The sequence below is a fragment of the Calypte anna genome, chromosome 2, assembly GCF_003957555.1.
Source record: "Calypte anna isolate BGI_N300 chromosome 2, bCalAnn1_v1.p, whole genome shotgun sequence".
Taxonomy (NCBI): Eukaryota; Metazoa; Chordata; class Aves; order Apodiformes; family Trochilidae; genus Calypte; species Calypte anna.
This window is the reverse complement of record NC_044245.1, coordinates 54050994-54077763: the sequence shown is the minus strand read 5'-3', so window position 1 is coordinate 54077763 and position 26770 is coordinate 54050994. Positions and strand designations below refer to the sequence as shown.

The window sequence follows — 26770 nt, the reverse complement described above, 5'->3', positions numbered from 1 at the left end:
GATCCTTGGGCCTTAAACAGGACCCAGATGTAGAGAACTTGAGTTTAAGTGCTACCAGGTGCTCAAAATCTTGTTTCCAGAAGGAGCTGCACCAAAGGACTACCACTACACACACCTCTCCCTCCCACCCCTTCTGCCTGGAGCATGCAGCTCCTGTGAGCTAGAGGTAAACCTGCCTGTTTTCATTGCTTTGCTTTTCTGCTTGTCATCCATGTCCCAAAGTCCAGCCAGCCAAAGGAAAACTAGTCAAATGTCTAAAGCTAACACTAAAACTCTGGAGAAATTCCTAATTATGTATGTTTGCTGGGCAGGCTGCATAAACTGCTTTTCTCAGCATCAGCTCGAGTGAAGTCACAGATGAAATTAAAATTACTATTTGAAGAAGTATTTGGGAAGCAGACACCACTTCTGTGAGGTTATGGTTGTGTTACATGTTTTCTCTCCTCTGAGTGATAGGCTTGCTTTCATATGGCTGTGGATACTAAATTAGGGACTAAGAAAACTTCAGCATCAGTCTTAGAAATTATTTTTTTTTAATTTTGAGAAAGAGTTGCATGATCAGACAGCAGGAAGAAAGCAATCCACACCCTTGAAAAGCATTTTTAGATTAAAGTTGGAAGGAAAAAGGAATTCATGCTCTTGAAAAGCCTTATCAGATTCAAGTTGGTCTCTATAGGGGGAGAGAAGTAGGACTTAAACTGTGAGTTTTCAACTCACAGGTTTCTAACCCTGGAAATACCAAAACTTACCATTTGCCAGAATAAAGCAAGAATGCATAGTGAGTGCCCCTCTGGAAGAGACAGCCTGCAGGGTGGTGGCTCCAAGTACCTCCAATGTCTGCACACAGCTGGCTTGGATGTGGTCCCCAGCATCCCAGATGGGTGGAAATAGACTTTCTGTATGTCAGAAAGCGGCTGAAAATTAATTTCTTTTTTCCCTTCATAGGGTATTAGCTAAAGGGATGGAGTAATTATGATCTTCTCAATCCAAATCAGATCTAATCTGATGCACAGATGGTGTAAGGTGAAAACTCAGGGGCACCTGTGCTGCTGCTCTTACTCTAATCTTGAGGAAAGGATAGCAACAGAGATGTTCAAAGCACAAGTAAGATAATCAACAGCATTATTAACAAGTGTTCCAGCTGATGAAACTGATGTTGAAACCATCACCAGGGTGTCATTAACAGCATCACATTTGACATACTAGCATCATTTTGTAAAAAAAAGCAAAAATGTCTTTGTTACAGGACAGCTAGAAATACAGCCAGTTAAAATTAGAAAAAAATGAGGCACTGCAGCCTCTCTGGAGAGATGGATACCTAAAACACTGTGCTGTGGCCTGTGATGGGGAATTTGGGGCTTCATCAAAGGAAAAGGAGGAAGGAACCAGGCATTTATAAAGCCCCAGCTTGAAATCAGCCCCTGGCAGCTGCCTCCCTGACAGCAAGGAGCAGACAAGGGGCATCTACTTCTGCAAGGCACAGCGAAGAGGAGCACCCACATTTTGCCTTGGAGGGAACAGGTGCCTCAATCCAGCAGGGAGTGCAAACAGGCAGGAGAATAGGAGGAGACAAGAGGTTGGGGAGTAGGGAAGAACAACACCATGGAGGCTGACAGCTGAAGAGCTTCAGTCCCAATAGCAGACCTGCTTTTGCACTTCTCTCAGATGTGTCAAAGGAAAGGAAGGAATAAGGGTAAGGACTGGAGTGTTCTCCCCTCAGGTCTTACCAAGTCATGCTGATTTCTTCCCCATGCTTTGGGCTCTATGGCTGCTTATTAAAGGCAAAGTAAATCAGTGCCACAGCAGGGCTGGAGAACATCCCTGCAGAAATTCAAAAGAAAAGCTAGAGGCAGTCCTAGCAAAAGGTGGTAAATTCTAGTTAATTCCTATTTACAGAGAAATTACAGAAACTCCATGAGATCGAGGTGTCAGTCCCTCAAAAATAAGACTTGCACATTTGTCTCATGTGGGTCACAAGTGACCTCTGGCTCACAGTAACCTGTCTTTACACCAGCCTGTGCTGAAGCAAGTTTCCATAAAGCCCAACTGCAGGTGGGATGGCCCTCTCCTCCCTATTATCTCAACCCTCACCCCCAGGGTAGAAGCAGCTCCCCTCTCCTTCCCAAACTACACAATTGCAATGTTGAGCCACTACTGCAGTTGCAAAACATAAGCTGATGAGATTCCTGGGACTGGTAAATCTGCTGTGCATCATCACCCTGAGTGAAAACACAAATCCCCTTTACTGGGGAAAGGAAAAAAAAGACAAAAAGAAAAGAAAAAAAAAAAAGAAAAAGGTGAACTGGATGCTTTTTAGGCAACACAAGCAGAAGCCTAGCAGGAGTTGCTAGAGTTCTCATCTCTAGATACACAGTTTTCAGCCTCTTGACTCCCAGTAGAAGCAATTAATTTCTGGGACAGAGAGCTATCCTGCTCCACAGATGTTTCCTCTTAATTCTACTGGACTTGAGTCAATGAAAACGTGGCAATATCTGCACAGCAACACATGGAACTTTCCACCAGCCCAGATGGGAATAGGAGCCTCTATTAAGCATCCAACTGCTATTTTTGTTTGGGATGGAAGGGAGGGGTTAAAGAGAGCTAAGGAAATAGAATAGCCCTTAGCATAGCCCTTAGCATGCCTGAGAACCAGTCTCAAAGATTTCTTGGCAGATGTTGTATTAGCGGGGAGAGCTGTAGGCCCTTTTACCCGTCAGAACTTTGTTTATCCATTTGGGATATGAACTGGTAGCAGTAAGCCTCCAGGGGAAGCTGAGACCAACCAACAGCTGTGTAATACTTTTGGCCAGGCTCCTTATTCGTGTCTCTGTGGGGAGACACAGCCCCAGTGTCATGATCCACCCCACTGCTTTTTCAATGCCAACAGACATGAGGTTATGGTTGTGCAAGGAACAGGATGCCCTGAGGATCCCCAGTTCATTCTGTGGCTCCTTGCACAGCTACAGAAGACTTGGGAGGAGGACACACATGGTTAGGGGAGCAGATACTCACACCAGGGTAATTTACAGTGATGCTCTTGGGAAGTGCTTGGGACCAAGTATTTTGTGACTGGGGTAGCCATTTCTGTACACACAGTTGCTCCACAGGTTTCCCTGTGCTGGCAGCAGACACAGATGTTTAGGTTGCACGAATTCACTTTTTAGGTTGCATTTGGTTTATATGGCAACGTAGGGGATGGGCTACAGGGGTGGCTTCTGTGACGAGCTGCTAGAAGCTTCCCCCATGTCTGACTGAAAGAGGGACTGCCAATGGCCAAGGCCAAGCCCATCAGCAATGGTGGGGTTTTTGCCCAAGTTGAGCCTGCTTTGTCCATGGTAGTAACTGGTAATCTCTGCCTGTCTTTATCTCAACCCACGAGGCTTTCATTATATTTTCTCTCCCCCCTCCAGCTGAGGAGGAGAGTGACAGAGCAGCTTTGGGGGTCAGCTGTCCTATAGCCAGTCAACCCACCACCCTCATATCCATACATATCTTGAGCACACAGCCCAGATTGCCAGATGGGCCAAATGCTTGCCATCCTTAGTAAGAAGTGCAAAGGAAATGCAATGATTCTAACCTCCACAGAGGTGTCAGTTAACACACTTGAAACACAGTGATGTTTCTTCAGTCCTCACTCCAGCTCTCATAACAATGAATTTAAAATTAAAAGGATCTGGAGAGGGGACAAGAAGGATCTGATATTATGTAAATTCTGAAACACTTGAAGAGCCTTCATCTGAAAGGCTATGTAAAAATACACAATTATTACCATGTTGCAAAATTCACTCTGGAACTAATTCTGGAAAGCCTTTTGGTATCCAACCACAAATTTGTAGTAAAAGAGGTAACAGGGATTCAGAGAATGGCTGTGGTTTAACACTTGTAATCCTCATTTAGATTAACCATTTTCTGAAACATTAAGCAATACATGACCAAACAAAAACTGCATGTGCTAGGTCTAAGGTACTGCAACTGGATTTCTCCCTTCAGTTTTCCTTCATGCCACATTCTCACAAGTAGCTTTTACTGGCAAGGAATGGACCACAGCAACTATAAAGCCAATGTCAGGTTAATCACTGCTTCAATAGAAAAACTCTACTGGAGTAATTTAAGACTGTATATATAATCAGTCACTTCTTGCCCGTATGACTGCACAGCACTATCATAACATACCTAACCCATTACTTAAAAGTACTAAAAAAAATCCATTCTCTTCAACATAGACAGTTTAAGCAAATTGTTGGACAAAGTATTTTTTTTTTAACCTGCCTGCTCATAATAGTAGCAGCTATTCATATCTGAAATACAAAGTAGTGTTGCAATCACTTTGAAAAATTATGTGAGTGAGCGCTAGGAAAAAGGCTGAAAAGATCTGAGGACCCTAAGTAAAGCACATATTTTAATGTGATCATGATTATTGTGTGCTATAATGTTTTGTCCTATACCTACTGATCTCCTTCAGCAAAAAACCTTCCCTTTCTGCCCACCAAACACATTCCAGAGAAGAGAATGTTCTTAATCTGATATTAGGAAATTAAAACAGGGAATTCAGAAAACACTACTTGATTAAGAGCTAAATGATTCTTGGATAACTGTAGTAACTTGCCATAACATTTATTTCACAATGATCCTTCTAACACCTGCAGCAGAAAAATCAACCTCCTGTAAATCAACTTTTCCTTCTGACTTCTTCCATCTGTTGTCTCTTCACAAACTGCCAAATAAACAGCTCTTACTCTTTTCTGTGACAGCCAGCTGATGTAGGGAGGGATCCACTGATACGAAGACCTGGTGATACAACTTGATTTGTGTACCTCATCTGCCATCTTCTCTGTTTCCCTGTGAAGGATCATTACTGACAGCCACTATGCTTATCCATCTGAATTATCAAACTCCTAAAAAATTAAACTTAGTTTCCCTTTTTCCTTAGTCATGCCCCTTCTCCTCAGCCAGTGAGAGGTTTTGGGTAGGTTACTACTGTAACCTAGGGACACTGTTGCCAAAAGGGATAGGCAGAGCTCTAGTGAGCAAAGAATTCTTGGCTTAAAATACAAATTAGAGGCTTCAGACTGTGTTGCATTTATAGTGAAATCTAAACACATTTTATTAAAAAAAAAAAAGTAACGTAATTTGAAGGAAGCCTCCCACAAAATGTTCTTCTCATCTAGTTGAACATAACAAAAAAAAATTCAAGAGGCCCAAAACTTGGTTTGTGTTGTACTGAGGACACTCTGATGTATGATCTAGAACACAACAGCCGGTCTGCAGAAATGTAACACATGCAAACAGAGTAAGTTGAACCTACAGCAGTCACTCTTGAAAACAGACCCAAGTGCTTCCAAGGCAGTTGCATCAATTGTTGCTGGTGTGCTTCCTAGGTGCAGACAGCTACCCACATGGAAATCATCTCAAATTTCCTTGTTTGCATTTAACTTTAGCTTTCTTTATGCTAAGTTACATTTTAAAAGCTTCTTAGCCAGAAGCATAGAGTTGAAACAAAAAAAATATCCTTTTTTATATACAAACCAACAAGATTGCACAGTCAATTAAGACCAGTTTTGAACAGTTAATAAAAACTCATCCTAGAAATCCAACTTTCTGACGTGAGGTCCCCAAACTCTCTTCTTCATCCAATATTTTCTGAAGGGCTATGTGCAACGACTTGCCAACTCTCTTTCCTGTCTGCAATGCAAAGAAAGCAAAACAAATCTGAGACATACACTTGTTAATAGGAAGGCAACTCTCATGGAACACTTCTTTTGACAAGTATTTTCTCATGAATGATTAACATACAACAACTGGTATAATAAGAACATGCTTTTAGTTAAGAAAAATAATGGTGGTGGGAGTTTAATTTGATTAAGTTTGGGAAAAATGTACACATAAAGGCAGTGCTCCCATTCATCAGAGAAACATTCCATGCTCGTTAACACCAGATCTGTGCAGGGCTGGATCACACAGGAATACAAATTAAATTTGCATCAGGCACATGCACACACTCAAATTAGCCAACACACACAATCTGCTATGATGCCAGAGGACAAGAGATAACTGACCAGCAAAGCAGCTAATAAAAAGTTCAGTAAACCCTTTCGAATGTGCTCAGAATCAGTGGGCTGAATTTAGATCAGCTCAACACCCAATCATGTAGCCAGAGAAGCCAAAAATGCACACTGGCTGCATCACCAAGTCAGCCCATGCGTAGATCCTTCATTATGATGTGCAATGCTGTATTGTCCAAGGGCCTTAAAGGAGTTAACAGGCTTTCTTTACAGAAATAAACTCCAGCAGTGAAAAACTGCCAGGACTGGCTCCAGTACCAGCTTCTACTCTTCCTACATGCACAGCTGTATTGTGGAAGCTGCAGGACAGGGAAACACTGGGCTATGCTGGAATAAAGAACTTAAAGGCACTGTTGTCTATAAGAGCTTTCCTTGGGATTCTATAAATGACCTGAAATGCTGAATCCACACAGAGATTAAAATACCCTACCTCTACCCCTAAAGAGCCAAAGACATATTAAATTGAGTTTATTAGCTCCTGATACATGCAATGAAACCTATGCCTGCTATATAGCTGGCCACAAAGCTCTCTTTCACCTGTTCATGACAATTTCCTCCATGAACCTAAATGTGAGGTACATTCCTAATCAAAGAACCAGAAGACAGAATATGGCCCATAGTACAAAGGGAAATTTGGTAAGATTTTTCGTGCTGTCAATCCTAGACAATCTGAGTCATGCCAAACAAAGGGAGGCACACAGAAGAACTGTTCCAGTGCTGCACTGGCAAAACAATGTCAGCAGCAGCCTGGGGGTGACATACTTTGTGCATTCTTCTCCTTTAACATAGGACAACATCACTCACACCAATTGAAAGTGAATGGGAACTGTGGAGAGCTTTGGTGTTGACACATATCACTGTTACCATCTTATCCCTGCTTGCCTCTCTTATGGATCAGATCATAAACTCAGTTGAAAAACAAAAGCCTCATGCTAGCAGCTTCCCAAAACTTTCCCATGATGCTGCATTCCTAAGAGGTATGTCCTAGGAACTTCTGTTCTCTACCACACAGGGAATGCTGAAGACTCTCAGACTTGCAGCCAAATCCTTAGGGGGTAGAGGTGTCAAACAACAGTTGTGCATCTCCTCCACTGGACATTCCCAGACCTTTCTGGTTTTCTTGGTATCCTATTCAGGCTGCTGAGTCTGCAGCAGAACCACGCAGATAATCTCTGACCTCCCAGACAACATCTTGGTTTATTCTGATCATCTTTATCCTTCACATTGGTCACCACCCAGGAAAGGCTTCTTCCAAGGCAAGTGAGAGACAGTACAACTCACTAGGTGATCAACTTAAGCTCTTAACTCCTTGCACCACCAAGCAAGGACAAGTTCACTAAAGCTCTCTGAAGCAGAGTAGGGCAGTCTGAAGATTTCCCATGCTCACCTTCCATACACACCTCCATATGCATTACACAATCCCAAGCACAGCCTTTGGGGGTAGGCTGTACAATGGAATTGCAGAAGTTAATTTCCTTTTTAGGACTCAATATAGAGTGAAACTGGTGATCAAAAGAAAGGCTCTGACCAAAGCTTTTTGCAAATTATTTGCATGAAGGCCAGCTTCTGCCATGAACCTGTACCTGATTCAAGCACCCTTCTCTTTGTGACAGCCTTAGAGACAAAACCTCAAGTCTTCTATGACATTTAGTTATTTTAGACATTTAAATTGGACTCAACATCCATGACGGAAGACACACCAGGATGTCCAGGGGATGTTTCTTTAGGATGCCAGATTAGAGATAACATCTCTCTACCCAAATAAAGGGGTAAAGTGACAAAAGTTCCTGTGCTACCAGCAGGATTAGCATACTGAACTGAATATGAACAAGTGAAGTGCCATATACACTCAACATGTAATTTCCACTTGAGACAAACTGCTTTCAATCTTGGCTCCAGTTTCTGCATTCCTCACTACAGCCATGCTGAAATTAGTTCTGGATCTCCAGGAAACAGAGCCAGTTTGAAGTATTTAATTTTCATCCTGACTTCAAGTCCAAAACTCATTTCTGTCTCATGCTCAAGGCCAAACCCAGGCATGAGAATTTGTACTGGAGGGCAGATTTAAGAAGAGCCTGAAGAAAGGCTTAAAATGGAATTCTTATGTGGATGTGAACAACATCCAGACACTAGTACTTTCATGGAGTAGGGGTGGATCGGAAAGCTACTAAAGGAGGAAAGAAAAACAGCTGAATGACAGCAGTGAGCTTATCACAAAACAAATGAGTTTTGCTAGAAGAGAATGCCAATCACTAGCAATTCAAAGTACCATCTCTACTCCTATAGGAACTTTTAACATGCTAGAAAGTTTTGCTTTTTCAGTCTTTAAGGGAAACAACAAGAGAGGAAATATGCTCTATAAAAATACTCATAAAGTTTATAAACTTTACAGTCTTACACCTATGAAGTACCTGACTGAAATAAGTGTGAGTATCATACACTTCAGGCATATAAAAATTTTATGTAACATTCACTCATTCTTTCATCCACATTAGATGGTTTCAAATACACTGTCTGTGACCTTCTACAAGATCCTTGTGCAATGAGATCTCTGCTCTTCAAGTCCTTACAGCAGCTTTTCATAAACCCAAGTTCCACTTCATTCAGTTATCACCCAAGACAGTTCAAGACTCCTTACCTCCATCATTTCAAAAATACTTTCAGGATCCAGGCTACCTTTTCCCACTTTCCTCACAGAAGTGAGGGCACCTTTACTGGTCACAGAAACAAGCAGACTGGCCAAACAACAGGCTTCTTCCTGAAGGGTAGCATCCACCACATGTCTATACCCAATCTGTAAGTTAGTGACAAAGTGATGCGTTAGTTTGCAGTTGTCATAGCTCTTTATTAAGAAGTTAAACTGAGTACTAGCTCTGTTAGTTATTGACAGTCTCTCTTCCTACTATAATGTGACCTTCAGAGACTGACTTGACATCACATTAATATTTAAACAGCCTCTGACTCTTAATTGTGTGTACAGTCACTACAGAGGATGAGATAAGAATGCCACTACTTCACATTCTTTTCCTTGATGTCCATCCTTTCATCTACATGAAACCCCATATTCCCCTTTGACCCCCAACTCCAAGCAGGGACTTCATGCCCCTAGATGACAATTACACATCCCAGGACTTACTGAGCCCTCAAGCTCAGTGAAAGTCTTTCTCCTATTTCTGCAACTTGCTTAAAAGAACTGTCAGACAAACTTTCAGGTAACTAAGCAAATCACTGGCTCTTGCCATGTAAAGAAAAATGTGTGCTATACATGGAAAAAGAATAAAAGGAAAGGACAGTATCGAACCCATGAAAACAGAGTTCTGCCCCTAACAACGAATTCTCATTGTGTAACTCCAAGCAGATGACACAATAACTGCACCTCACAACAATGACCACTTGTTTTAACTTACTGAAGTTTAACTTACTAACAGACTGCTGCTCTGGACAAAAAGCAAGGAGCAGAGCACAAATAATGAACAACCTGTCTGCATACAGGAAAAGAATGCATCAAGTAGAAAACTGCAAGTCAGAAGTGGAGAAAAACTCTTATTCAGTACGAGTTCCTAATTGGGAAGCCAAATATGAATAAATGCATACATAGTGGACATTGGCTATTTCTGTAACACAAGTTCTACTCTATAGGGAAAAAAATAAACACCCAGTGAATATGATAGAAGCTGAAATTTCTAGGTAGAAGGCTGGAAATTTGCCATGCTTACTTTGCTTAGTGTGACAATGCAGGGCACATTATCCACATTAAGTCGAATACAATCATAAGGATCATCAGACAGCTCAATCTCTTTAGAGCCTTCTTCATCCTCTAGAACACGCACTTTGGGTATTCTGTGGAAACAAGATGTGCTATATCATTGCAAGAACAGATAACAAATACAGCTGTCATACAATCTCAACTCCAGGAAGTGCCCTTCACCCTAAATGAGGCTAAATGTTTAGAAAATAAATCCAAAATGTTATTGAAGTATTAACAACTCACTCACTGAGACTGGGAAGAAAACATTTTAACTGGGAAGACATTTAGGATAAGATCATCATTATTTACAGATTTCAAACTGTTGCAATTTGAACAGGTTTTTACACTAACAATAGGGGAGAGGTTATTTTGGAATTTGTACAAATCAGTTCTGAACCATTCTTTGTAAATCTGCCTGGAAAGATATTAGCAAGACCGAATCCTTTTGTATTCCCAACCTTGCAGACAACAGCAAAGTTGTCAGAATTACAGCAATTGCATTGCTTGGTAAAGCTGTGACATCAGTAGCAAATACAAGCAGTAAAGCTGTTCAAGAAAGAACAGCACTAAGATGACTTGATAACATTAGTAAAATCTTTTCCTCTTTAGCAAGATGGGATGATCGGCAGACAGTCTCATTCTTTATCAGTCTCATTCTTTAAAGAGTCAGTAGACTACAGGCATGCAAAAGAAACATCAGAGATAAAAACCCAGGCAGAAATCCAAGAAATACTTTCTTCTCAATTTTGAGTGATGAGCTCTCCCACAAACGAGCTAGACAAGCTCCTTATCAGTGACGCTTCTACTGTATTTGTTAGAGCCATTTAATGGAAGTTTTACAGTATGATTTAATGTGGTCTTCCTGGCATAATGAATAAAGTAATTTAAAACAATTTAGTAGAAGATGGTATCTCTCAAGGCACCAAGAATGTCAGCATCTCACATACCCTCATTTATTCAGGTGCCCACTGGGATGGAGTACTGACTGAAAGAATTTCCTTTACTGGCCAGTAAAACCCACACAGAGTTTAATCACACTACTCTCACTTTCACACATTTGCACTTGAAAACATAAAATATTTCAAGATTTTCATAGAAAGCTAACTTCAGTTACATCTGGAATGTAACCACAATCAGTTTTTGTATTAGTACTTGTACAGTAGCACTGTGTTTTATAACTAGACTCTGGAGGTTACATTCTTGTACACATTCTGTACCAAATCTCTTTTAAAAAGTGGAGGACATGGGGACTGGTTTAGTGAACAATTCCCCCACCAATGCAAAGTGATTTTTGTTGTTCTCTCAGAGTTTTTTTCTGATTAAGAGTCCTGGATAAGAATACTTGACAACAGCTTCCCCACAAGAACACTGGCCTAAGCCAACCCAGAACTAAAACTCAGTAAGAAGAGCAACTGTGATGTGTACTTTTTTCAGAAATTAAACTCAAAATGCTTTGCAGCTTATTGGAAATGCACCAAAGCCTATTTTCAAGTTTAAAATACTCCATTAAAAACTGATAAAATAAAGTCAGCAGGTAACCAACCCTCAAGCTATACAGGACAATGGATGACACTGGACAGCAGCCTAGACAAGACATTTATGTGTCAGAATAATGTTTAAAAAAGAAGAAAGACATCAAGAAAATCTGTGCAATTAAGCAATTCTAACTCCATCCTAAAACAGCTTGGAACAAGAGCAATATTCAGTCTGCATGAAAAAGCTGCCAGAATTATTACCTGAAAAATGCCTGCAAGGAGCTCTTTTGGCTAAGAACAGATAAGAGAGTTACAAATCAGAACTACTGCAGAGGCAAAAGGTTTGTTAATCAAGCATCACAGTTGCATGAAAAGGGGGTATATTACACAACAAAGCACTTCCCGAAAATTGGACATTTCCTCTGCCAGCTTGTGAAGATTTACTTTAAGAACTTGCTGTACATGTTTACTTTGAAACTAATCAGGGCAGAAATCTGTACAGCAGGACTTAAATAACACAACAAACAATGCTCTTTCCTGTGAGACACAGATTTCACAGCAGTAAAACCAGTTGTACCCTTGCAAGCAGGCATCAGTTCTGCCTCTGTCATGCTGCCCACCAAAACATCACGACATCTGCAAGGCTACTGTGTTATAAACACAGCAGCTCTGCCTACTTTCTGTTGTCTTGGTTGCAAGTTCCACAGGATCGAGTTTAATGCTAAGTCCTTACACAGCAGCCACTAGCACATTTTGCAGAATTTCCTTCCATAAATCCAGCCTTAAACACCTTGGAGACACATTGAAGAAGAAAGTTTGATATCTGCTATTGTTTGCATATGATTTGGATATATTTTTAGAATACAATGAACAAAACAGAACTCTGAGAAGTAAATGTTCCCTTTAAAACAACCATAATATCATGGTTGCATGTCTGAAGGGGATATGATGAGTCAGGTCAAAAACATTTAAATCCCATCATTCTTGCTCAAAATTCCTTAAGTAATGATTTGGGATTTACTGAACTCTAAAGAAAATGTGTCCATAGCTATTATAAAAATGATTAGAAATTTTAAAGGAGGAAGGTGAGGTATTTAAATACCTAAATTAATATCTAGAAATTTGCAGCTTCAAAGAAAAAACAGCTTCTTGAGCTCTCTGTTCTTGGTTCCAAGGATACAGTCAAGGCTGACAAAGGTCTGAAAAAACTTAAAACAAAAACTTGGTAGTAAACAGATTATGAAAGGCAAGTAAGACTCAAAGAGGGACACACACATCAAGCACAGTTCAGAACACTTAATCTGAAACAATCTTCAAACTGACATCTTGTCTTGCTTGGACAATATTTTACGGAGAGCTGGCAACTACTCTAAACAACCTTGTGTCAATCCAAAGAAAACTCAGTTCATTCCAAGGGAAAGGGAGAGGAATAGCAAATGAGGACAACAGGTTTTCACTTTGAATTTCACCTTGACTTTATCAGCTTGTATGAGATCAGACATACTCGCATTCCCTGCTTAAATCAAGGCTTTTCAGAGGTTAAAAATCAACAGCCTCTACATTATGTCATACTGTACCACCATTTGATTTGATATTTGACTTCCAGAAGACTGTGGATGCTTGCTCACACATTATAGATAACATGAAGGATACAGTTTTCAGAAGAAAAAAAGTAATGCAGAATCACTGGAAAAACTACTATCTCCATGTTCCCATGTTCTCAAAGCAACAGATTTTCTTTTATTTATTGATCTAACTACTTTTTTAATGTGATCTTCTCTCTTTATTCAGAATGAGGACATTGGTTGAAATAAGGAAAAAGAGCTAGTTATCTTGTAAATAACATACAAGCCTTGGATATGCAAAACAACTTGCATAGGAGCAACTGTTTTAACTACATGAGTTTTCCATCCTGGCAGCCCAAATACAGACACATAGGCATTTCTTCCCTTCAGTGTACTGTCAACTTTCCTGTGAACAATTAGGTTTGTGACACCATTTCTTAATGCTATGAAACCAATCTAACCAATCTACATTTAAAAGTTACTATTGGGAACTTGATTAACATGGGAAATTTCTCAGCAATGTTTACAAGTTGTAGCCTCAGATGGATTCTTCTCTTATGTCCTTTTAAAGTGTTTATAACCTGATACATCGCCTGTCTACAAAAGTGTATTTTCCCCTTCTTGAAGATACTTTTCCATCTCTTGCACTGTGTGCTGATTCCCTGATGAATAAGCCAGAACTATACCAATGACTTTAGCAGACTTCTAATTTACAGCAGAACAATAATCTGGGGTCCACTTCCAAAACATTTATGCCTGTAAGAGCCTAACTTTTTTTCAGCTACTTGTACTTCACCAACTTTTTAGCAAAGCCATTCACTAGTTTCTTTCTCAAGGGAGTTACAAAACTCTACAGTCCCTTAATCTATAGATAAAGCAGATAAAACCATTAGAAAAAATTATTATTCAATGTTATCATTCAAATACACACAGAGCACTTGGATCATTTATTCTACTAGATTTTGTTCTTTCATTCTTTGAATTAAAATGCATGGGGCAAAGTTCTTTTAAAGACACATCATTTTCCCCTCCCCACAATCCCTCACCAGCATTTTTTCCTCTTAATTTTAAAAAGAATTCCAGACCAGCAGTTAATAAGAAAGAAGTGGGAAAATAGAGCTAGTTACAAATCAGCAGTCACACTGACAGAGAGCTTCATATTCAGGACCATTATGTATCATTAAATACTTCTTATTTTAAAACCACAAGGCATCAACTCAAAGGCCTGCAACCAGTTGCAACGTAACCACATGGTCAAGACAATTTTTTCTCAATCTGGCTACAGAACTTAAGTTATACTGTGAGCCTGACTGCATATAATGCAATATGACACTTGATTTTAGAAACCGAGATAATGTTCATCTTACGTGCATGCAAATGGACTGCCCTCTATTTGAATGCAAGTTGCCTTGGGTTCTTCTTACTTAAAGCATTTTTAATGCTTAGCTCATAGAGCACTTCTCTCCTAATGCCCATGCCACTTCCACTCACATGAAATGAGATCTGTGCTTTACCTTGTGTTAAAGAGAGCTGCCTTCACTGCGATAGAGATTGCATCAAAGAGGTTCCCACCACATTCCAATAACTGAGGAAGAAAAAAAGAGAATCACTTTAAAATAAAATCAGTCTGGTGCCTTTAAATTCTAAACTGTATTTAAGCTTCTTGAAAAGGCACAAAACTAAGAACCAGGACAGGTTTTTGGAAAACAAAGTTGTTTTTAAAGCCTATCTATGAAAATAAAGAACAGATATGACATTAGGATGTCAGCTAAGCGTTTTCTACATGCAAGATATAAGAGTTAATGCACTTCATAATCAGGTTAATGATAAAATTTAAAGTAAAAGATGAAATTAAACCACTGCTGTGCTTAATTGTTCTTGTGCTAAGGTTCTGAACTAGACTATAACCAGGATACTTTTCATAAACTCACCACAGTCTTTAATGTTAAATCAAGCCAATTCACTTTCTATACCTTTATTTCAAATTGGGAGTCTTTTTTTAAAATACTAGCTGAACAAATTCAAATAGTAGAATTGTTTTCAAAGAAGCAATGTAAATTATTACCCAGAACATGGTACAAAAAGGTAGTTACAGAAGGTATAGTAGTGAAGGCACATCATGACTTATTCTCTACTCTTTATGGCAAAAGGGGTCATTAGCAGGTTTATGCTGCAGCTGAAAAAGACCTAAGGCAATCCTAATATCAAAGTCTACTTGCTGATAACACTAGAATTTGAATTAAAGTGTGTGCAGGGACTGTAGCTTAATTTCTTCCCATGAAAATCTGAAAAGAGCACTAGTTACTAGGTAAAAAGGCAGGGCTCCTATAATCACCAATACCTTCTACAGACTGACAGACAACTCAAAGATGCATTTGGCCATAGTCCAGCATTAGCTCTCTGACAAGCCCTGCTCTCAGCAGTCAGTACTGCTCTATGAACACACACATCCCCAGCAAGCATATGACACTACTACAGTGAGACCATATGAATGCTTCTCCATTACCTCAATCTATGCTGCATGATGAGAGGAAAGAAAGTTTTGCAACACTTTGCACTTTGATTGCACTGATTGTTTTTCAAAATCTATTTAAGACTGAGATAAACTCCTGCACTGGGAGAAAATCATAAATCAGATATTCTGGAAAGACAGTTTATTTTTATGAAGACAGACTGAATTGTTAAAAAAAAAATTGGGATAGAAAGCTAAATACAAAGGTGATCAAATTATTTCTCTGCAAACAGCTGCTGGATACAGTGAAGTTAACTTGCCACTTTCAGTTAGTATTGGATTTTACTGGATAACACAATAAGCTCCACAAAATCTTTGTTATTAAAACACAATGGGATGTGCCTGCACTGTTGCTATGCTTATGTTCAGACTGCTTTCCTAAAGCCTTATGTGTATTAGAGTGGCCCCTACAGTCTAGGAACACAGCCTGTATCAAGCATGGCACAATTCCTTCAAAAGGAAATGAACACTCTCTTCTCAGCTGAAGCACCTTGTACCAAGATCCTCTCCTTCACAGAGCTGCACATCTCAAATTTTGTTTACACACAGGAGCTGAATACAAATGTTTTGATCAAAGAGCACATGGCAAATTAGATATCAAAGGAGGATCTCCAGGTTCACAACATCCTTTCTGTGTTTTTGTCTTTTGGATTGAAAGACTTGAAAACATTTACCTCCCCACCTGAGCACAAGGTACCAGCAGTTTCAGGCTCACAACAGGTTTTGGGCTTATTTTCCCTCTAACCTAACTATGAAAGACAAACACTAATGTGAACAATGTCCAGGAGTTCAGAAGGAAAATATCCTCTGAAACAGTCTCAATAAGCATTGTTACTCCATTTAGAATCTGCCTTCCTCAAATGGTTAATAATATGACTTCTAGTGCTTTGTACTAGCAGAAGTGTCACACTTGCACCATGTACTGTTAAAATAGAGCTGTACAGGAATGATTCAGCAAGAGCCGCTTCCAGAAAAACTAAGTATCAAGCACTGACAACAAGTCTGAATTATCCCATGCAATACATGTCTTCTATTTAGAAGAGGAAATTGTACAAATACCTCAAAAATGTGAAAACACAGAGTTCTGGGAATAAAGAGATTAACTATTAGCTCTTCAGTGGTTCACAAACAACCCCCCCATAGGATATGACATTAAAAAGACTTACTAAGTGTAGAGTGAGAGCCTACAACAGATTGCTTATTGTAACTGTACACAAAGCTAAATGTAAATTTCATCACATAGCATAGATCTTGATACTCTTGATATTCTGCAACAGTCAGCTTTACGAAAGTCTTCATTTATGCAATGTTAAGCAGTACATTGCCTAAATAAGCACAGCATTTAATATTCTGTACCTCTGCTTGTAATTACCTGGGAATTAAAGGCCCCAGTATGGTTCCTCAGAACTAACACTTCATTCTCTATTACACTATGCCAAGCTCCAATAAGCTGGGGACTAGGGCTGTTAAAGTCCTCAGCACTGGTACACATTTGATTACTTTCAATGACGATGAAGTCACAGTATGTACCCTACCTACTGTAATTAGGCTAATGCTACTGTTTTTTCAACACCTAATGGACTAATTTTCACATTTATTTAGATCTTAGTCTGAATGTTCCTGGTTCATTTAACAAAACCCTGTATTTAGCTTTTTTTTTTGCTGCTTAGCATTTTGCAAACCGTTTCATAGATATTAATGGGCTCCTGTGAGTAAGATCAATCAACGTATTTTCAATTTCGAGTTTGACAAGCAGAAACTCAACTTTGGACCAGCAAGCACTGGAAATAATGCTTGTGAAAGCCTGCAAGTCAGACTTCTGTTAAATTCCTATGACAGAGCATAGTTTGGAAATAGCTGCTTCACCCACAAGATATATATGTATAACATTCTGTTTCCACTTTTTAATGGAAAGAAATAATCAGTTTTTCTTCTGCACTTGATACATGCATACAGCTTTCATCAAAAAAGCCTGGGCAAAACATAACTTTTACCAGAAGAGTTTCTATTTCACTTTACTGAATTAGTACTGATAATGGTGCAAAGAGGTAGACAGGATGGATGGTTATGTTAGGGCTAACATACACCATGCTAACTTAGATTCATTAGGATGATACCTGTGCAGTTATATCTCACTTGCAAAAAAGGTTAGCCTTCTTTAGAGGCAATTTCCTTGTCAGTACAAGGTCACTGATTTTTATCTGAGACAGAATGTGGAGTATTGGGGTGGTTTATTAGCTCTGCATTGGAGCAGCAGCAACAAGAATAAAAAAAGAGAAAGCTGGAAGTAGTGACTATTATAGGCAGTTTCGCAAGAAGATGGCGAATCCCTACTGTGAAGCATTACCTAACACTATGAGAAGCTATTTTTATATATGAAAAAGTATGCATTTGCTAAGCCAGTCTGTGCTTTGAAAACCCTTATTCAATCTTAGTTTTAATTTCCTTACTTACCAATACATCAACATAGAGAACCCAGCAGTGCTCTCTGGGATTAATACAAAGTGACTTCAAGTCTACATTGCTCTCACAGCTGAATACTCTGTAGAGTGTACTTGCTATCTCTGTGCCAAGCTCTTCTCCTCCATGGCCTTCAAATTCAGGAGTAGCATTTGCTGAACTAGATAAAGAAAGACAAAATACTTTCATTTCTGAAGCAGCCAATACCCACAGAACATTTATTAAATATAAAGCATTAGTAATATATTTAAAAAGTTGCTTGCACAAGAATAAGCTTCTTATTTGTGAAGGGATTATTTGTATTTTGCATATTAAGATGTCTGAATGCAGATAATATACATACACTTTGATACTGACTCCAGTACTAATTGAATTCCACTATTATCTTCAGTTCCCAAGTTACAATATTAAGTCTGGTGAATTCTCTCAGGGATTATTTCTTAAGCACTCTCATCTTCTATCATGTCTAATTTTCCAAAAATAAAAAAGTGAGAGAAACCTGTACTAGGTTCGGAGCAGCTAACAAGAAAGCTTGTTAAAAGTTGAATGTTAAATTGATAGGATAAGAGAGTGGCTAAGAAGAGAAAGATGTAGCAATATGACAAGAAGAATACCTATTTTTTTTCAAGTGACATGATTGCCTGACCTTAATTGGTAATTTTTCTACTGAGTGTAGTCTCTGCTATCAAGCCACGTACAGACAGCAGCTCATTATTTCCAGCAACTGAAGGCTATGGAGAGCAGCAACTAAAAAAAAGTTTTGTTCCAGAAAGAATCTGACAAGTGTGTGGTCTTCACTTCCCTGATTCCAACATAATTAAGTTTGTTTGAGCATTCATGCAAGGAAGTGCTGGGGCCTTGTACACAGCTAACAATTCTACACACAAACAAAATCCTAATAATCAAAGAAAACAAGATTACAAAAAAAGCCAAGCAAAACAAAACACACAAAACCCCCCCACTGTCACATCACAATACCATAGAGCAGTAATGTCCAGAGATGCATATATAGCATAATACCAAACAACTATTCTGAACCCAATCTTCTAGTTTATGGAAAGGGAAACAGCATTCTCAAGCAGCAAAGCGGTGGCAAATACTGAGGATTTTGCTTTTAAATAAACTATTCAGACACACACACGCCAAATTAATTTCTTACTAGAGAACACAGGGAAGAAGGTGGTTCAACAGAAGTAGTTTAATATGTTCAAAATCTGTAATAGCAAAGCTCTGTATTCTCCTGACTGGGTACCTCCCAGTGCTAATTTCTCATGTATGCTTTGTGTTAATATGACAGATTCTCTTAGATCTTTCAATAGGAACACCACAGGAATGCAAACATAAAGCAAAAATCAAAAGAGCAAAAGCCTTGGAATTTAATCCCTTCACCTGTAAAAAAATGACAACTGAGGATACACATTAACTAGGTATGAAACTATCCAGTGAGCTACATCAAGAAGACCACAGTGCCTGCAAGGGTTCTTTTCATCATTCTGAGAAAACTCTGGATGCCAGGGAAAACTTCTGAATTTTATAGAAGTTATTTGATGCTTCTATAACAAGATAGCACTACACATGCTTAAAATAAAAAAATTACTGCCAATGAATGCTTTACCTATGCTTCCAAACTACATTTGCCACTTGAATAAGACCAGCAAGTATTTTTATTTGCAATTGCGCTCATATTAGACACCAATTTTGCAAGATAGGTCCATATATAAGTGAACTTAATTCTGGAAATATGCTGCTTTCACACAATAAGATCATTCTGTTTAAAGTTTGGTTATGCAAGCGTTATGATTCCTATGCTAAAAAGAGAAGAATTACACAAACCTCCATCTATACCTCATTATTATTCCTAAACATTAAGTTTACTGAATGTTGAAGTTTTTAATGATAAACGGTTCCTGTCCGTGACAGTGAGTAAGAAGAACACAGGGCAAAACTCGAACACTATTGCAAGCTTCAATGCACCTTAATTTCATTATTAGTTTACACTGCAACTCCTCAAATCCAAAGTGAAGTAAAAAGTGGTATTAGCAGGGTACAATTATAATAATTATATGGTAAATACTGCCACCCAGTGCTCACAAATTACTCCAGTAATTTACACTGGATAATTTTTGAAAAAGTGCTAATAAAATAAAATGTAAAAAAAAGCTTGTTCCATGGAGCACAGAAAGAACATAGTAGTGGTAAAGTGGAGCATAGAATTTCTACTCAACAGAATGTAATTTTAAAGACTTTGAAAAGCATTTCATTGTCACATTGTGTAACAGTCAAGACTGCTAAAGTATAATGAATGAGGCTTCTACCACAGATCTCAACTTTCAAAGCCAGTCAAAGCCTTTCTCTCACAGCAGTTAAGTACTTCTCACCCATTGCTCAGGCCATCAATATACTGTAATCTACATTGTAAGTATTTACAACAGAGATAAAACAGTGAATGAAACAAAAGCTTACAGGTATTTTCCTGGCATGGAAAGACTTTGTTACACAGAGGATACTCTCCATTTAAAGCTGCAAGTACTTAAGCAACCAATACCAGGTTTCTGTTCTTGCACTAAAAGAAGGACACAATCATTTAAAACAATAAGGCAGATTTGCTGTTTTAAAATCAGAAGTACCATATACCACTTCAGGTATATATTTCTTTCAAAATTCCTTAGTTTTCCTCCTGCCTCCACAAAGAACTGTTGCCATGATGATGGGTTTAAGATATGAGAGAAGGGATGGAAGGGTTCTGCTCCTGTAGCCATCACTGAAGTGCTATCTTCAGTGATTGCACTAACACTTGTTTCAAGTTAATGTTTGCCTCACAAAACACAATGCAACAGCATCTGAGGATCTGAGGACCACTTAAGAGCACACTTATGTGACTATTCTGCAATACTGTAATCTCTCATGGTTTGGAGAACTGCTTTCCATCACTTAAGATCCTACCTGATACAGACTCCCCCGCAGGCACCACTGAAATAGACCCACTCTTCCAGCTGGAACAAAACCATGTCTGGCTTTCTAAATGGAGAAACAGATGGCCATCCTTGGACAAATACATTCCTTGCTTTCTTAACTCTATAAACATAACCTAATGCATGCAAGGAATCTGTATGTCTGGGGTTTTTTTGTTTGTTGGTTTGGTTTGTTGTTACTTTTTCCATTTTGAAAATGAAAAATCTCTGCTTCAGTAAAAAAAATCAACAAACTAACAAGTCAGTATCAGAACAGCCTCAAAATTCAAAGGTGAGAAAAGCAGACACAACAGTCGTTCAACATCAATGGCCAGGATAAGTGTCTTCACAAGTGCTGACAGGCAGGAAGGACACCGCATAAGACATGGACTTGTTCTGTGATAATTTCTAGTATCACAAATCAGTGCCTCAAAATTCATCGCTTCCAGAGACTAACATTAAAGTCTGTCTCAAGATAGGACGAAATATGCTTCTCAGATTTTAGGTTAAGGACTAAGAGCAGAATGAAGAGAAACTGAACTTTAGGGCAGAGAATACATAATCTAGCAAGCAATTATTTTCAGCAGTACAAGAAGCCATGAAGGTTTTGTGAAGTAAGGATTTTAAGATAGCAAGCACTGCACTGTGATTTTTTTGTTATTAAACAATCTAAAAACAAGCACAACATACAGTAACTTCACCGGGAGATGCAGCACATCAAACTATGTTTAGTTACTACCACCCAGTGGCAGCCTGGAAAAGTATCAGAGTACTGACAGCATCTCATTTCCCTTTATACAGAACAAGCTGTTCCCTCTTCACATTTTGTATTTTAGATCGTTCTGGAGGCTAAAGGTCACCTTTCCCTGGCACCACAAGCATGCGAGAAGTGACTACCCTTTTCTAAAATTAAGTCTTTGTTGCCACAGAACGTAAGGATTACCTATTTCTAGAACTGACAAGATCCATCTTGTACAATGCTGTTGCACATCTCTCTCCCATCTTCTTATGAAGCAGAGAGCTGAGTGGGGAGAGATGACACCCCAGAAGGGAGAGCCACCCTCCAGAATGACCTAGGCACACTGGAGGAGTGGGCTAGCAGGAACTTTATGAAGTTCAATGTGGAGAAGTGTAAGGTCTTGCATTTGGGAACACATAACCCAGGAGTGCAGTTCAGACCACTTGGCTAGAGAGCAGCCTTGTGGAAAGAGACCTGGGGGTCTTGCTGGACAACAAGCTCAACGCAAGTGAACAGTGTGCTGCAGCAGCAACCAACAGGATGCTGGGCTGCATCAACAAGGGCAACACCAGCAGAGACAAGACATGATCCCACTCTACTCAGCGCTTGTCAGACTGCACCTGGAGTACTGCATCCAGTTTTGATCCTTACTGTACAAAAAGCATGTGAACAGGCTGGAGAGGGTCCAGAGAAGGGCCACAAGGATGAACAGAAGAATGGAGCACCTGCCATATGAGACGAGGCTAAGACAACTGGGTTTGTTCAGCCTTGAGAAGAGAAGGCTTAGGGGAGACCTTATTACGATGTTTCTGTATTTAGAGGGTGGCTACAAAGAAGATGGAGACTCCCTTTTTACAGAGAGTCACAGGGATAAGACAAAGGGTAATGGGCACAAGTTGTTCCCAAGGAGATTCCGGTGGGACACAAGAGGTAAATTTTCCACCATGAAGACACTCATACACTGGAATGGTCTCCTAGGGGAAGTAGTGGATTTCCCCCACTTTGGAAAGTTTTAAGTCTGAGCTTGACAGGGTGCTGAGACATCTCGTATCAACTATACTATTAGAAAGGTTGAACCAGATGATCCTTGAGGTCTCTTCTAACCTGACATTTTATGATTCTGTGATGAGCAGTTAGAAAAAAAGACAGCCTGATATTCATCTAATGATTTGAAGTTTTTCTAACACTTATTTACCTATGAAAGAAGTGTCACAGAATTGCAACATCCCTGCAGACACATTGTTTTACTGAGGATATGTCCCTGCTGTCACTGGACTTCCCTCATACAGAAGCCACCAGAACATATGTAGGATATTTCATACATGAATTTTATAATGCAGTCAAGCTCAGATCCCCTCTAACAGCAGTACCACACTCAAGATCATCTTCCTGTCTTATATTTTTGATCAGTAATCACAGACAAACCATTGATTGACAAGGAAGCCCATCCCTCTACAAACCACACCTTCCCACAGTTAAAAACTACATTGTGGTGTACAGAGGAAAGCTTAGAAAAGGATGGATTCTGTGAGACAGAAACAAGTATTAAGGCAGGTATAGCCAGTTAGGTCAGAAAGATTATCACATATACACTCACTTGGTAGCTCTTCTACCTTGGCTTCACTCACAGAATATTGGTTTAATGTCAAAATAGAAACGTTTTTTTGTTTTTAATAAAAAGCCCCAAGTTACAAGGTTTTTACAAGAGGCTCACAAAGCACATTATTTCATAAAAAGGTCTGTGAGACATGGATAGTATAGTTTCAGATAGCAGACAGTCTGGAATGACTCTGAGATGTCACTATGATGTCACTCTAAGCAACCTGAACACTGGAGTTCTGTTTTCTTCTAGCTTCTTTCACAATTCAAGAACTATAAAAACCGTAAGGATAAACAATAGCTCATTTGTAGCACAAATCCAGGAATATGATTAAAAACTAATACCCTTTTTAGTTAATGGAATACTACTTCACTGACATATTGATAACTAAATTTTCTATTTAACCTTTGCACCTGAGGTTTAAAGTGAGGATTTCCATTTTTAAAGCTAACAGTTTCGTAAAAAACACACTTCAAACTTTCCTACTGCTTTCAAAGATAAAGTAAGCAAAATCCTTCAAGCACAGTTAAAGTACAATCTGTATCACTCAATTCTTTTCTTCTGGAATACTTCATTTTTGAAAGAGACTTTATTCTATTCTGTCATTGCAAAACAGATAATTGACACCACAGTCATGAAGTCATGTTAAATGTCACTGAACCATTATTCTTTTCTAGCTGCTATGATGCTATGCAATTTGGCATTTTCTTAACCTCATTTCATTCTTTAACTCCTCTTGTTTTAGTTGGAATCAGCAAAATAAAAGTATAAGCTTCAGAAGAATGGCAAGATCTGATTAGCCATGTATTCCAATTATTAGACCTAAATGCTTCATTTCTAGCATACTAACCAGTCAACAAAGAATTCCAGGTAGCCTTCATCTGGTTTCTCCAGCTTTGGTGTCCCCATTTCTGCTTTTATACCCACCAAAATATCAGTGTGCCCCTGTGAAAAATATATCAAAAAAATAGAATTATATTCACAAAACTAATTCTTTAATTTAAACGTCTATGGTAACCTGATATTTCTATCTTTCCATTATCTGCACCCATCACTCTATCAGAGTGAAGTTAAAAATCACCTCAGTTCTTAAAAAAAAAAAAAAAAAAAAAAAAGGAAAGGAAAGGAAAAAGAGGAAAGGCTTTAGAAGACCAATGCTAAGCCTAAAAGGTTTTTTCAAGTAATTAAAGTAATTACTACACCTATTATTAGCTTTCAGTAGGTTAAGAAGATACTCTTCATATCTATGACTCTTCCCATCATTTTGGTTCTGGAAACAGCTATATCGACAGAACTTTTACAATATTCCACATTATATTTTCTTCCTCACAGACAGAAGTAGTTTTGCTTCACTCCAAATAAACAATTTTTTTCTTTTCCAGTGATGAGGCACAACAGTGATTTCATTCTTTCAAGATGAAACAGTAGTTCAGACTGAAGGCTCCCCAGGTGCTTCACAGTAGATCTGGCTCAAGCAGGCTAAGCCTGAATGAATTATAGATCCTGCCAGTATTTCCTTAACCCATATTTTCAGTTAGTGCTATATATATATACACATTCCATTACACACACCAACCATCTACAAATCACCTCCTCTTATCTTGAAACAAGCGACATAAAGTCTCATCAGGAAGGGACATGAAGATATGTACCAACCAGCTTTACTCTTGCAGATCCACTTGTATTGGATACAACATCTGTTTCTACTTCTGCAGATCTGTAGTCTTCACACCCACGGCCATCTACACGAAGGTCCTCCTAAGAACAGCAATCAAGATACCATGCTTAAGGGAATTGCTAATGAAAACTAAAACAAGAACCTGTGATTTTAAAGCTTCCTTTTCCTATCCTAAACACAGCAGTAAAATTAGCAACAGCTCTCATTTTCACCACTAACAAGCTCTCTGCTGACAGATCTGAACTCCTGCATTACTTCCATCCGGTTTCAACAGAAAGCTTCAGACAACAAGTGCGAAAGTCTTGACTTTAAAAGGTATTGTGCCAAACACAACACAGGTCTTTCTTGAGATGCTCAAGTTCCAAACTTTCACAAAGGTAATTAGGACCAAGCAGAGAAAAATATCCTAGCAGCCTTCCAAATGCTTTCATCTGTTTGTATTTTAAACACGGGCACTATGTGCCCTTAGACACTACACAACTCATCTCCATAAACATAGCTTTCTTTGCAGTAAAATACAGCTTCAAAAAGTAGAATCCTTTTATTTTGTGCATTTTTCCCCCACACATCCTTCACTCTTCCTCCACGGTCCACTCACTATTCCTTAGCTTAGTGACAGGCTCAAACTCTGTGTAATGGCAAAAACCTGAGAAACAGCAAGAAAAGGGGGGCGGAGGGGAGGAAGCAATATATGAAAAAACATATCCAGGTCCTGTTATCGGCCTGCTTTCCGTTCCGATGCTCTGTTCTCAGTCTGCTTGGATGACGATTACCCCATAGATTTCCCCTAGAGACCAGGTAACAGAAACCTCTCTTCCTTCCCAACCCGCACAGTAACTCGTCCAAGCCCCAGCCCTGCTCGCAGGGAGCAATCCCGCAGCGAGGGGGGGAAGTGCCCGGTTTCCCAGGGCAACACTGCCGCGGGCACGGCCGGGCCGACCTTCTTCGGAGGTTCAGAAGCTCCCCCCGCTTCAGAGCCTGCCGCCTCCACACCACCCCGGGCTGGCGGGACCTCCCGCAAGGAGCCCATCGCCGCTACCTGTATGCCATGCACGATGTAGACCTTCTCCGCTTCGCTGAGCACCACGGCCGCCATGCTTTCCGCCGCCGGATGACACCGCGCATCCGCTTCCGGCTCCGCGGCCCGGTCTGCGGGGGTTTCCTTCCCGATCCCGATCCCTCCCCCTTTTCACTGTCAAAGTGAGGTGGGCAGCCGGGAAGATCTCCTGCGGGAAGCTTATTACACACGGGGCAGCGCTCTGGTTGTGCTCCGAGAACATGCCCCCTCCGAGAAGCTGACACACTCATGTGTGCCCGCTCCCTGACCGCCCTAGGCCAAGGCAACAAGCTCCTGGAGGAGAGTATGAAAACACTGCAGCTGCCGGGAACGTCTGGCGTAGTGATAAAGCCCTCGAGGAAAAAAAACAAAAAACCTCGAGCGAACGTGGAGGTTTTCACCTCGGGGAAAGGTTGGAGCGAGGTGCAGTGCGTGGTGTTGGTGTAGGAGCAGGGAAGAAACCAAAGGCTATGGTGAGGAGAGTGCTGTTGGTGCTGTGCCAGACATCCCTGAGAAAGCAGCATGGGAAATGTAATTCAAAACTCGAGACTATGCATTAAAACAGTAATTAAGGGCTGCTGGTGGGGTTTTTTGCCTCCATTGAAAGTTTCCTAACAATCAGTGGTTAATGTTGCAAGTTTCACCCTTCTTTGCGTAGCTCTAGCGTACAATTTCCAAGTGATTTTCAAAGTTGCTATCTGACTTCACACTGCTGGCTGCTGGGTAGGAATGACCCGAGGCTCACAAGGATTACATAGCACGCTGCCAGGCTTCATGCAAGCGTTTCTCGCTCTCGAAGTCTCCTTGCTCCACCAAACATTCAGACCATTTCATGCTCCGCCATGCAGCAGGAGCAAACCTGAAGAGTGAGAGATCTTCTGGAGGTTTGACTTTGGGCAGGCACTGGTCTGGTCCCATGGGTG

At 39.8% G+C, this 26770-nt stretch overlaps 1 protein-coding gene across 1 annotated transcript; it reads right to left on the bottom strand.

Moving 5' to 3' along the window:
- Positions 1 to 5084: 5084 nt before the first annotated feature.
- On the bottom strand, positions 5085 to 26037 carry EXOSC7 (exosome component 7). The gene is made up of 8 exons (XM_008493182.2): positions 25830 to 26037; positions 24769 to 24870; positions 23963 to 24057; positions 17817 to 17982; positions 14365 to 14435; positions 9779 to 9902; positions 8701 to 8856; positions 5085 to 5682 (listed from the first exon to the last, which is right to left on the bottom strand). The coding sequence occupies exons 1-8, from the start codon at positions 25884 to 25886 to the stop codon at positions 5578 to 5580; spliced, it is 876 nt and encodes a 291-aa protein (XP_008491404.1). The 5' UTR covers positions 25887 to 26037; the 3' UTR covers positions 5085 to 5577.
- Between the last annotated feature and the right edge of the window lie 733 nt (positions 26038 to 26770).

What these genes read in the sequence shown, in the direction of transcription:
- EXOSC7 (XM_008493182.2), bottom strand. Translation starts at nt 25,886, where the DNA reads ATGGCGGCCGTGGTGCTCAGCGAAGCGGAGAAGGTCTACATCGTGCAT. An exon ending in TTCTCTATGTTGATGTATTG is followed by an intron (nt 14,436 to 17,816) that starts GTAAGTAAGGAA and finishes TTTCTTCCTCAG; the next exon opens with TTATTGGAATGTGGTGGGAA. An exon ending in GTATTTTTGAAATGATGGAG is followed by an intron (nt 5,683 to 8,700) that starts GTAAGGAGTCTT and finishes TTTGCATTGCAG; the next exon opens with ACAGGAAAGAGAGTTGGCAA.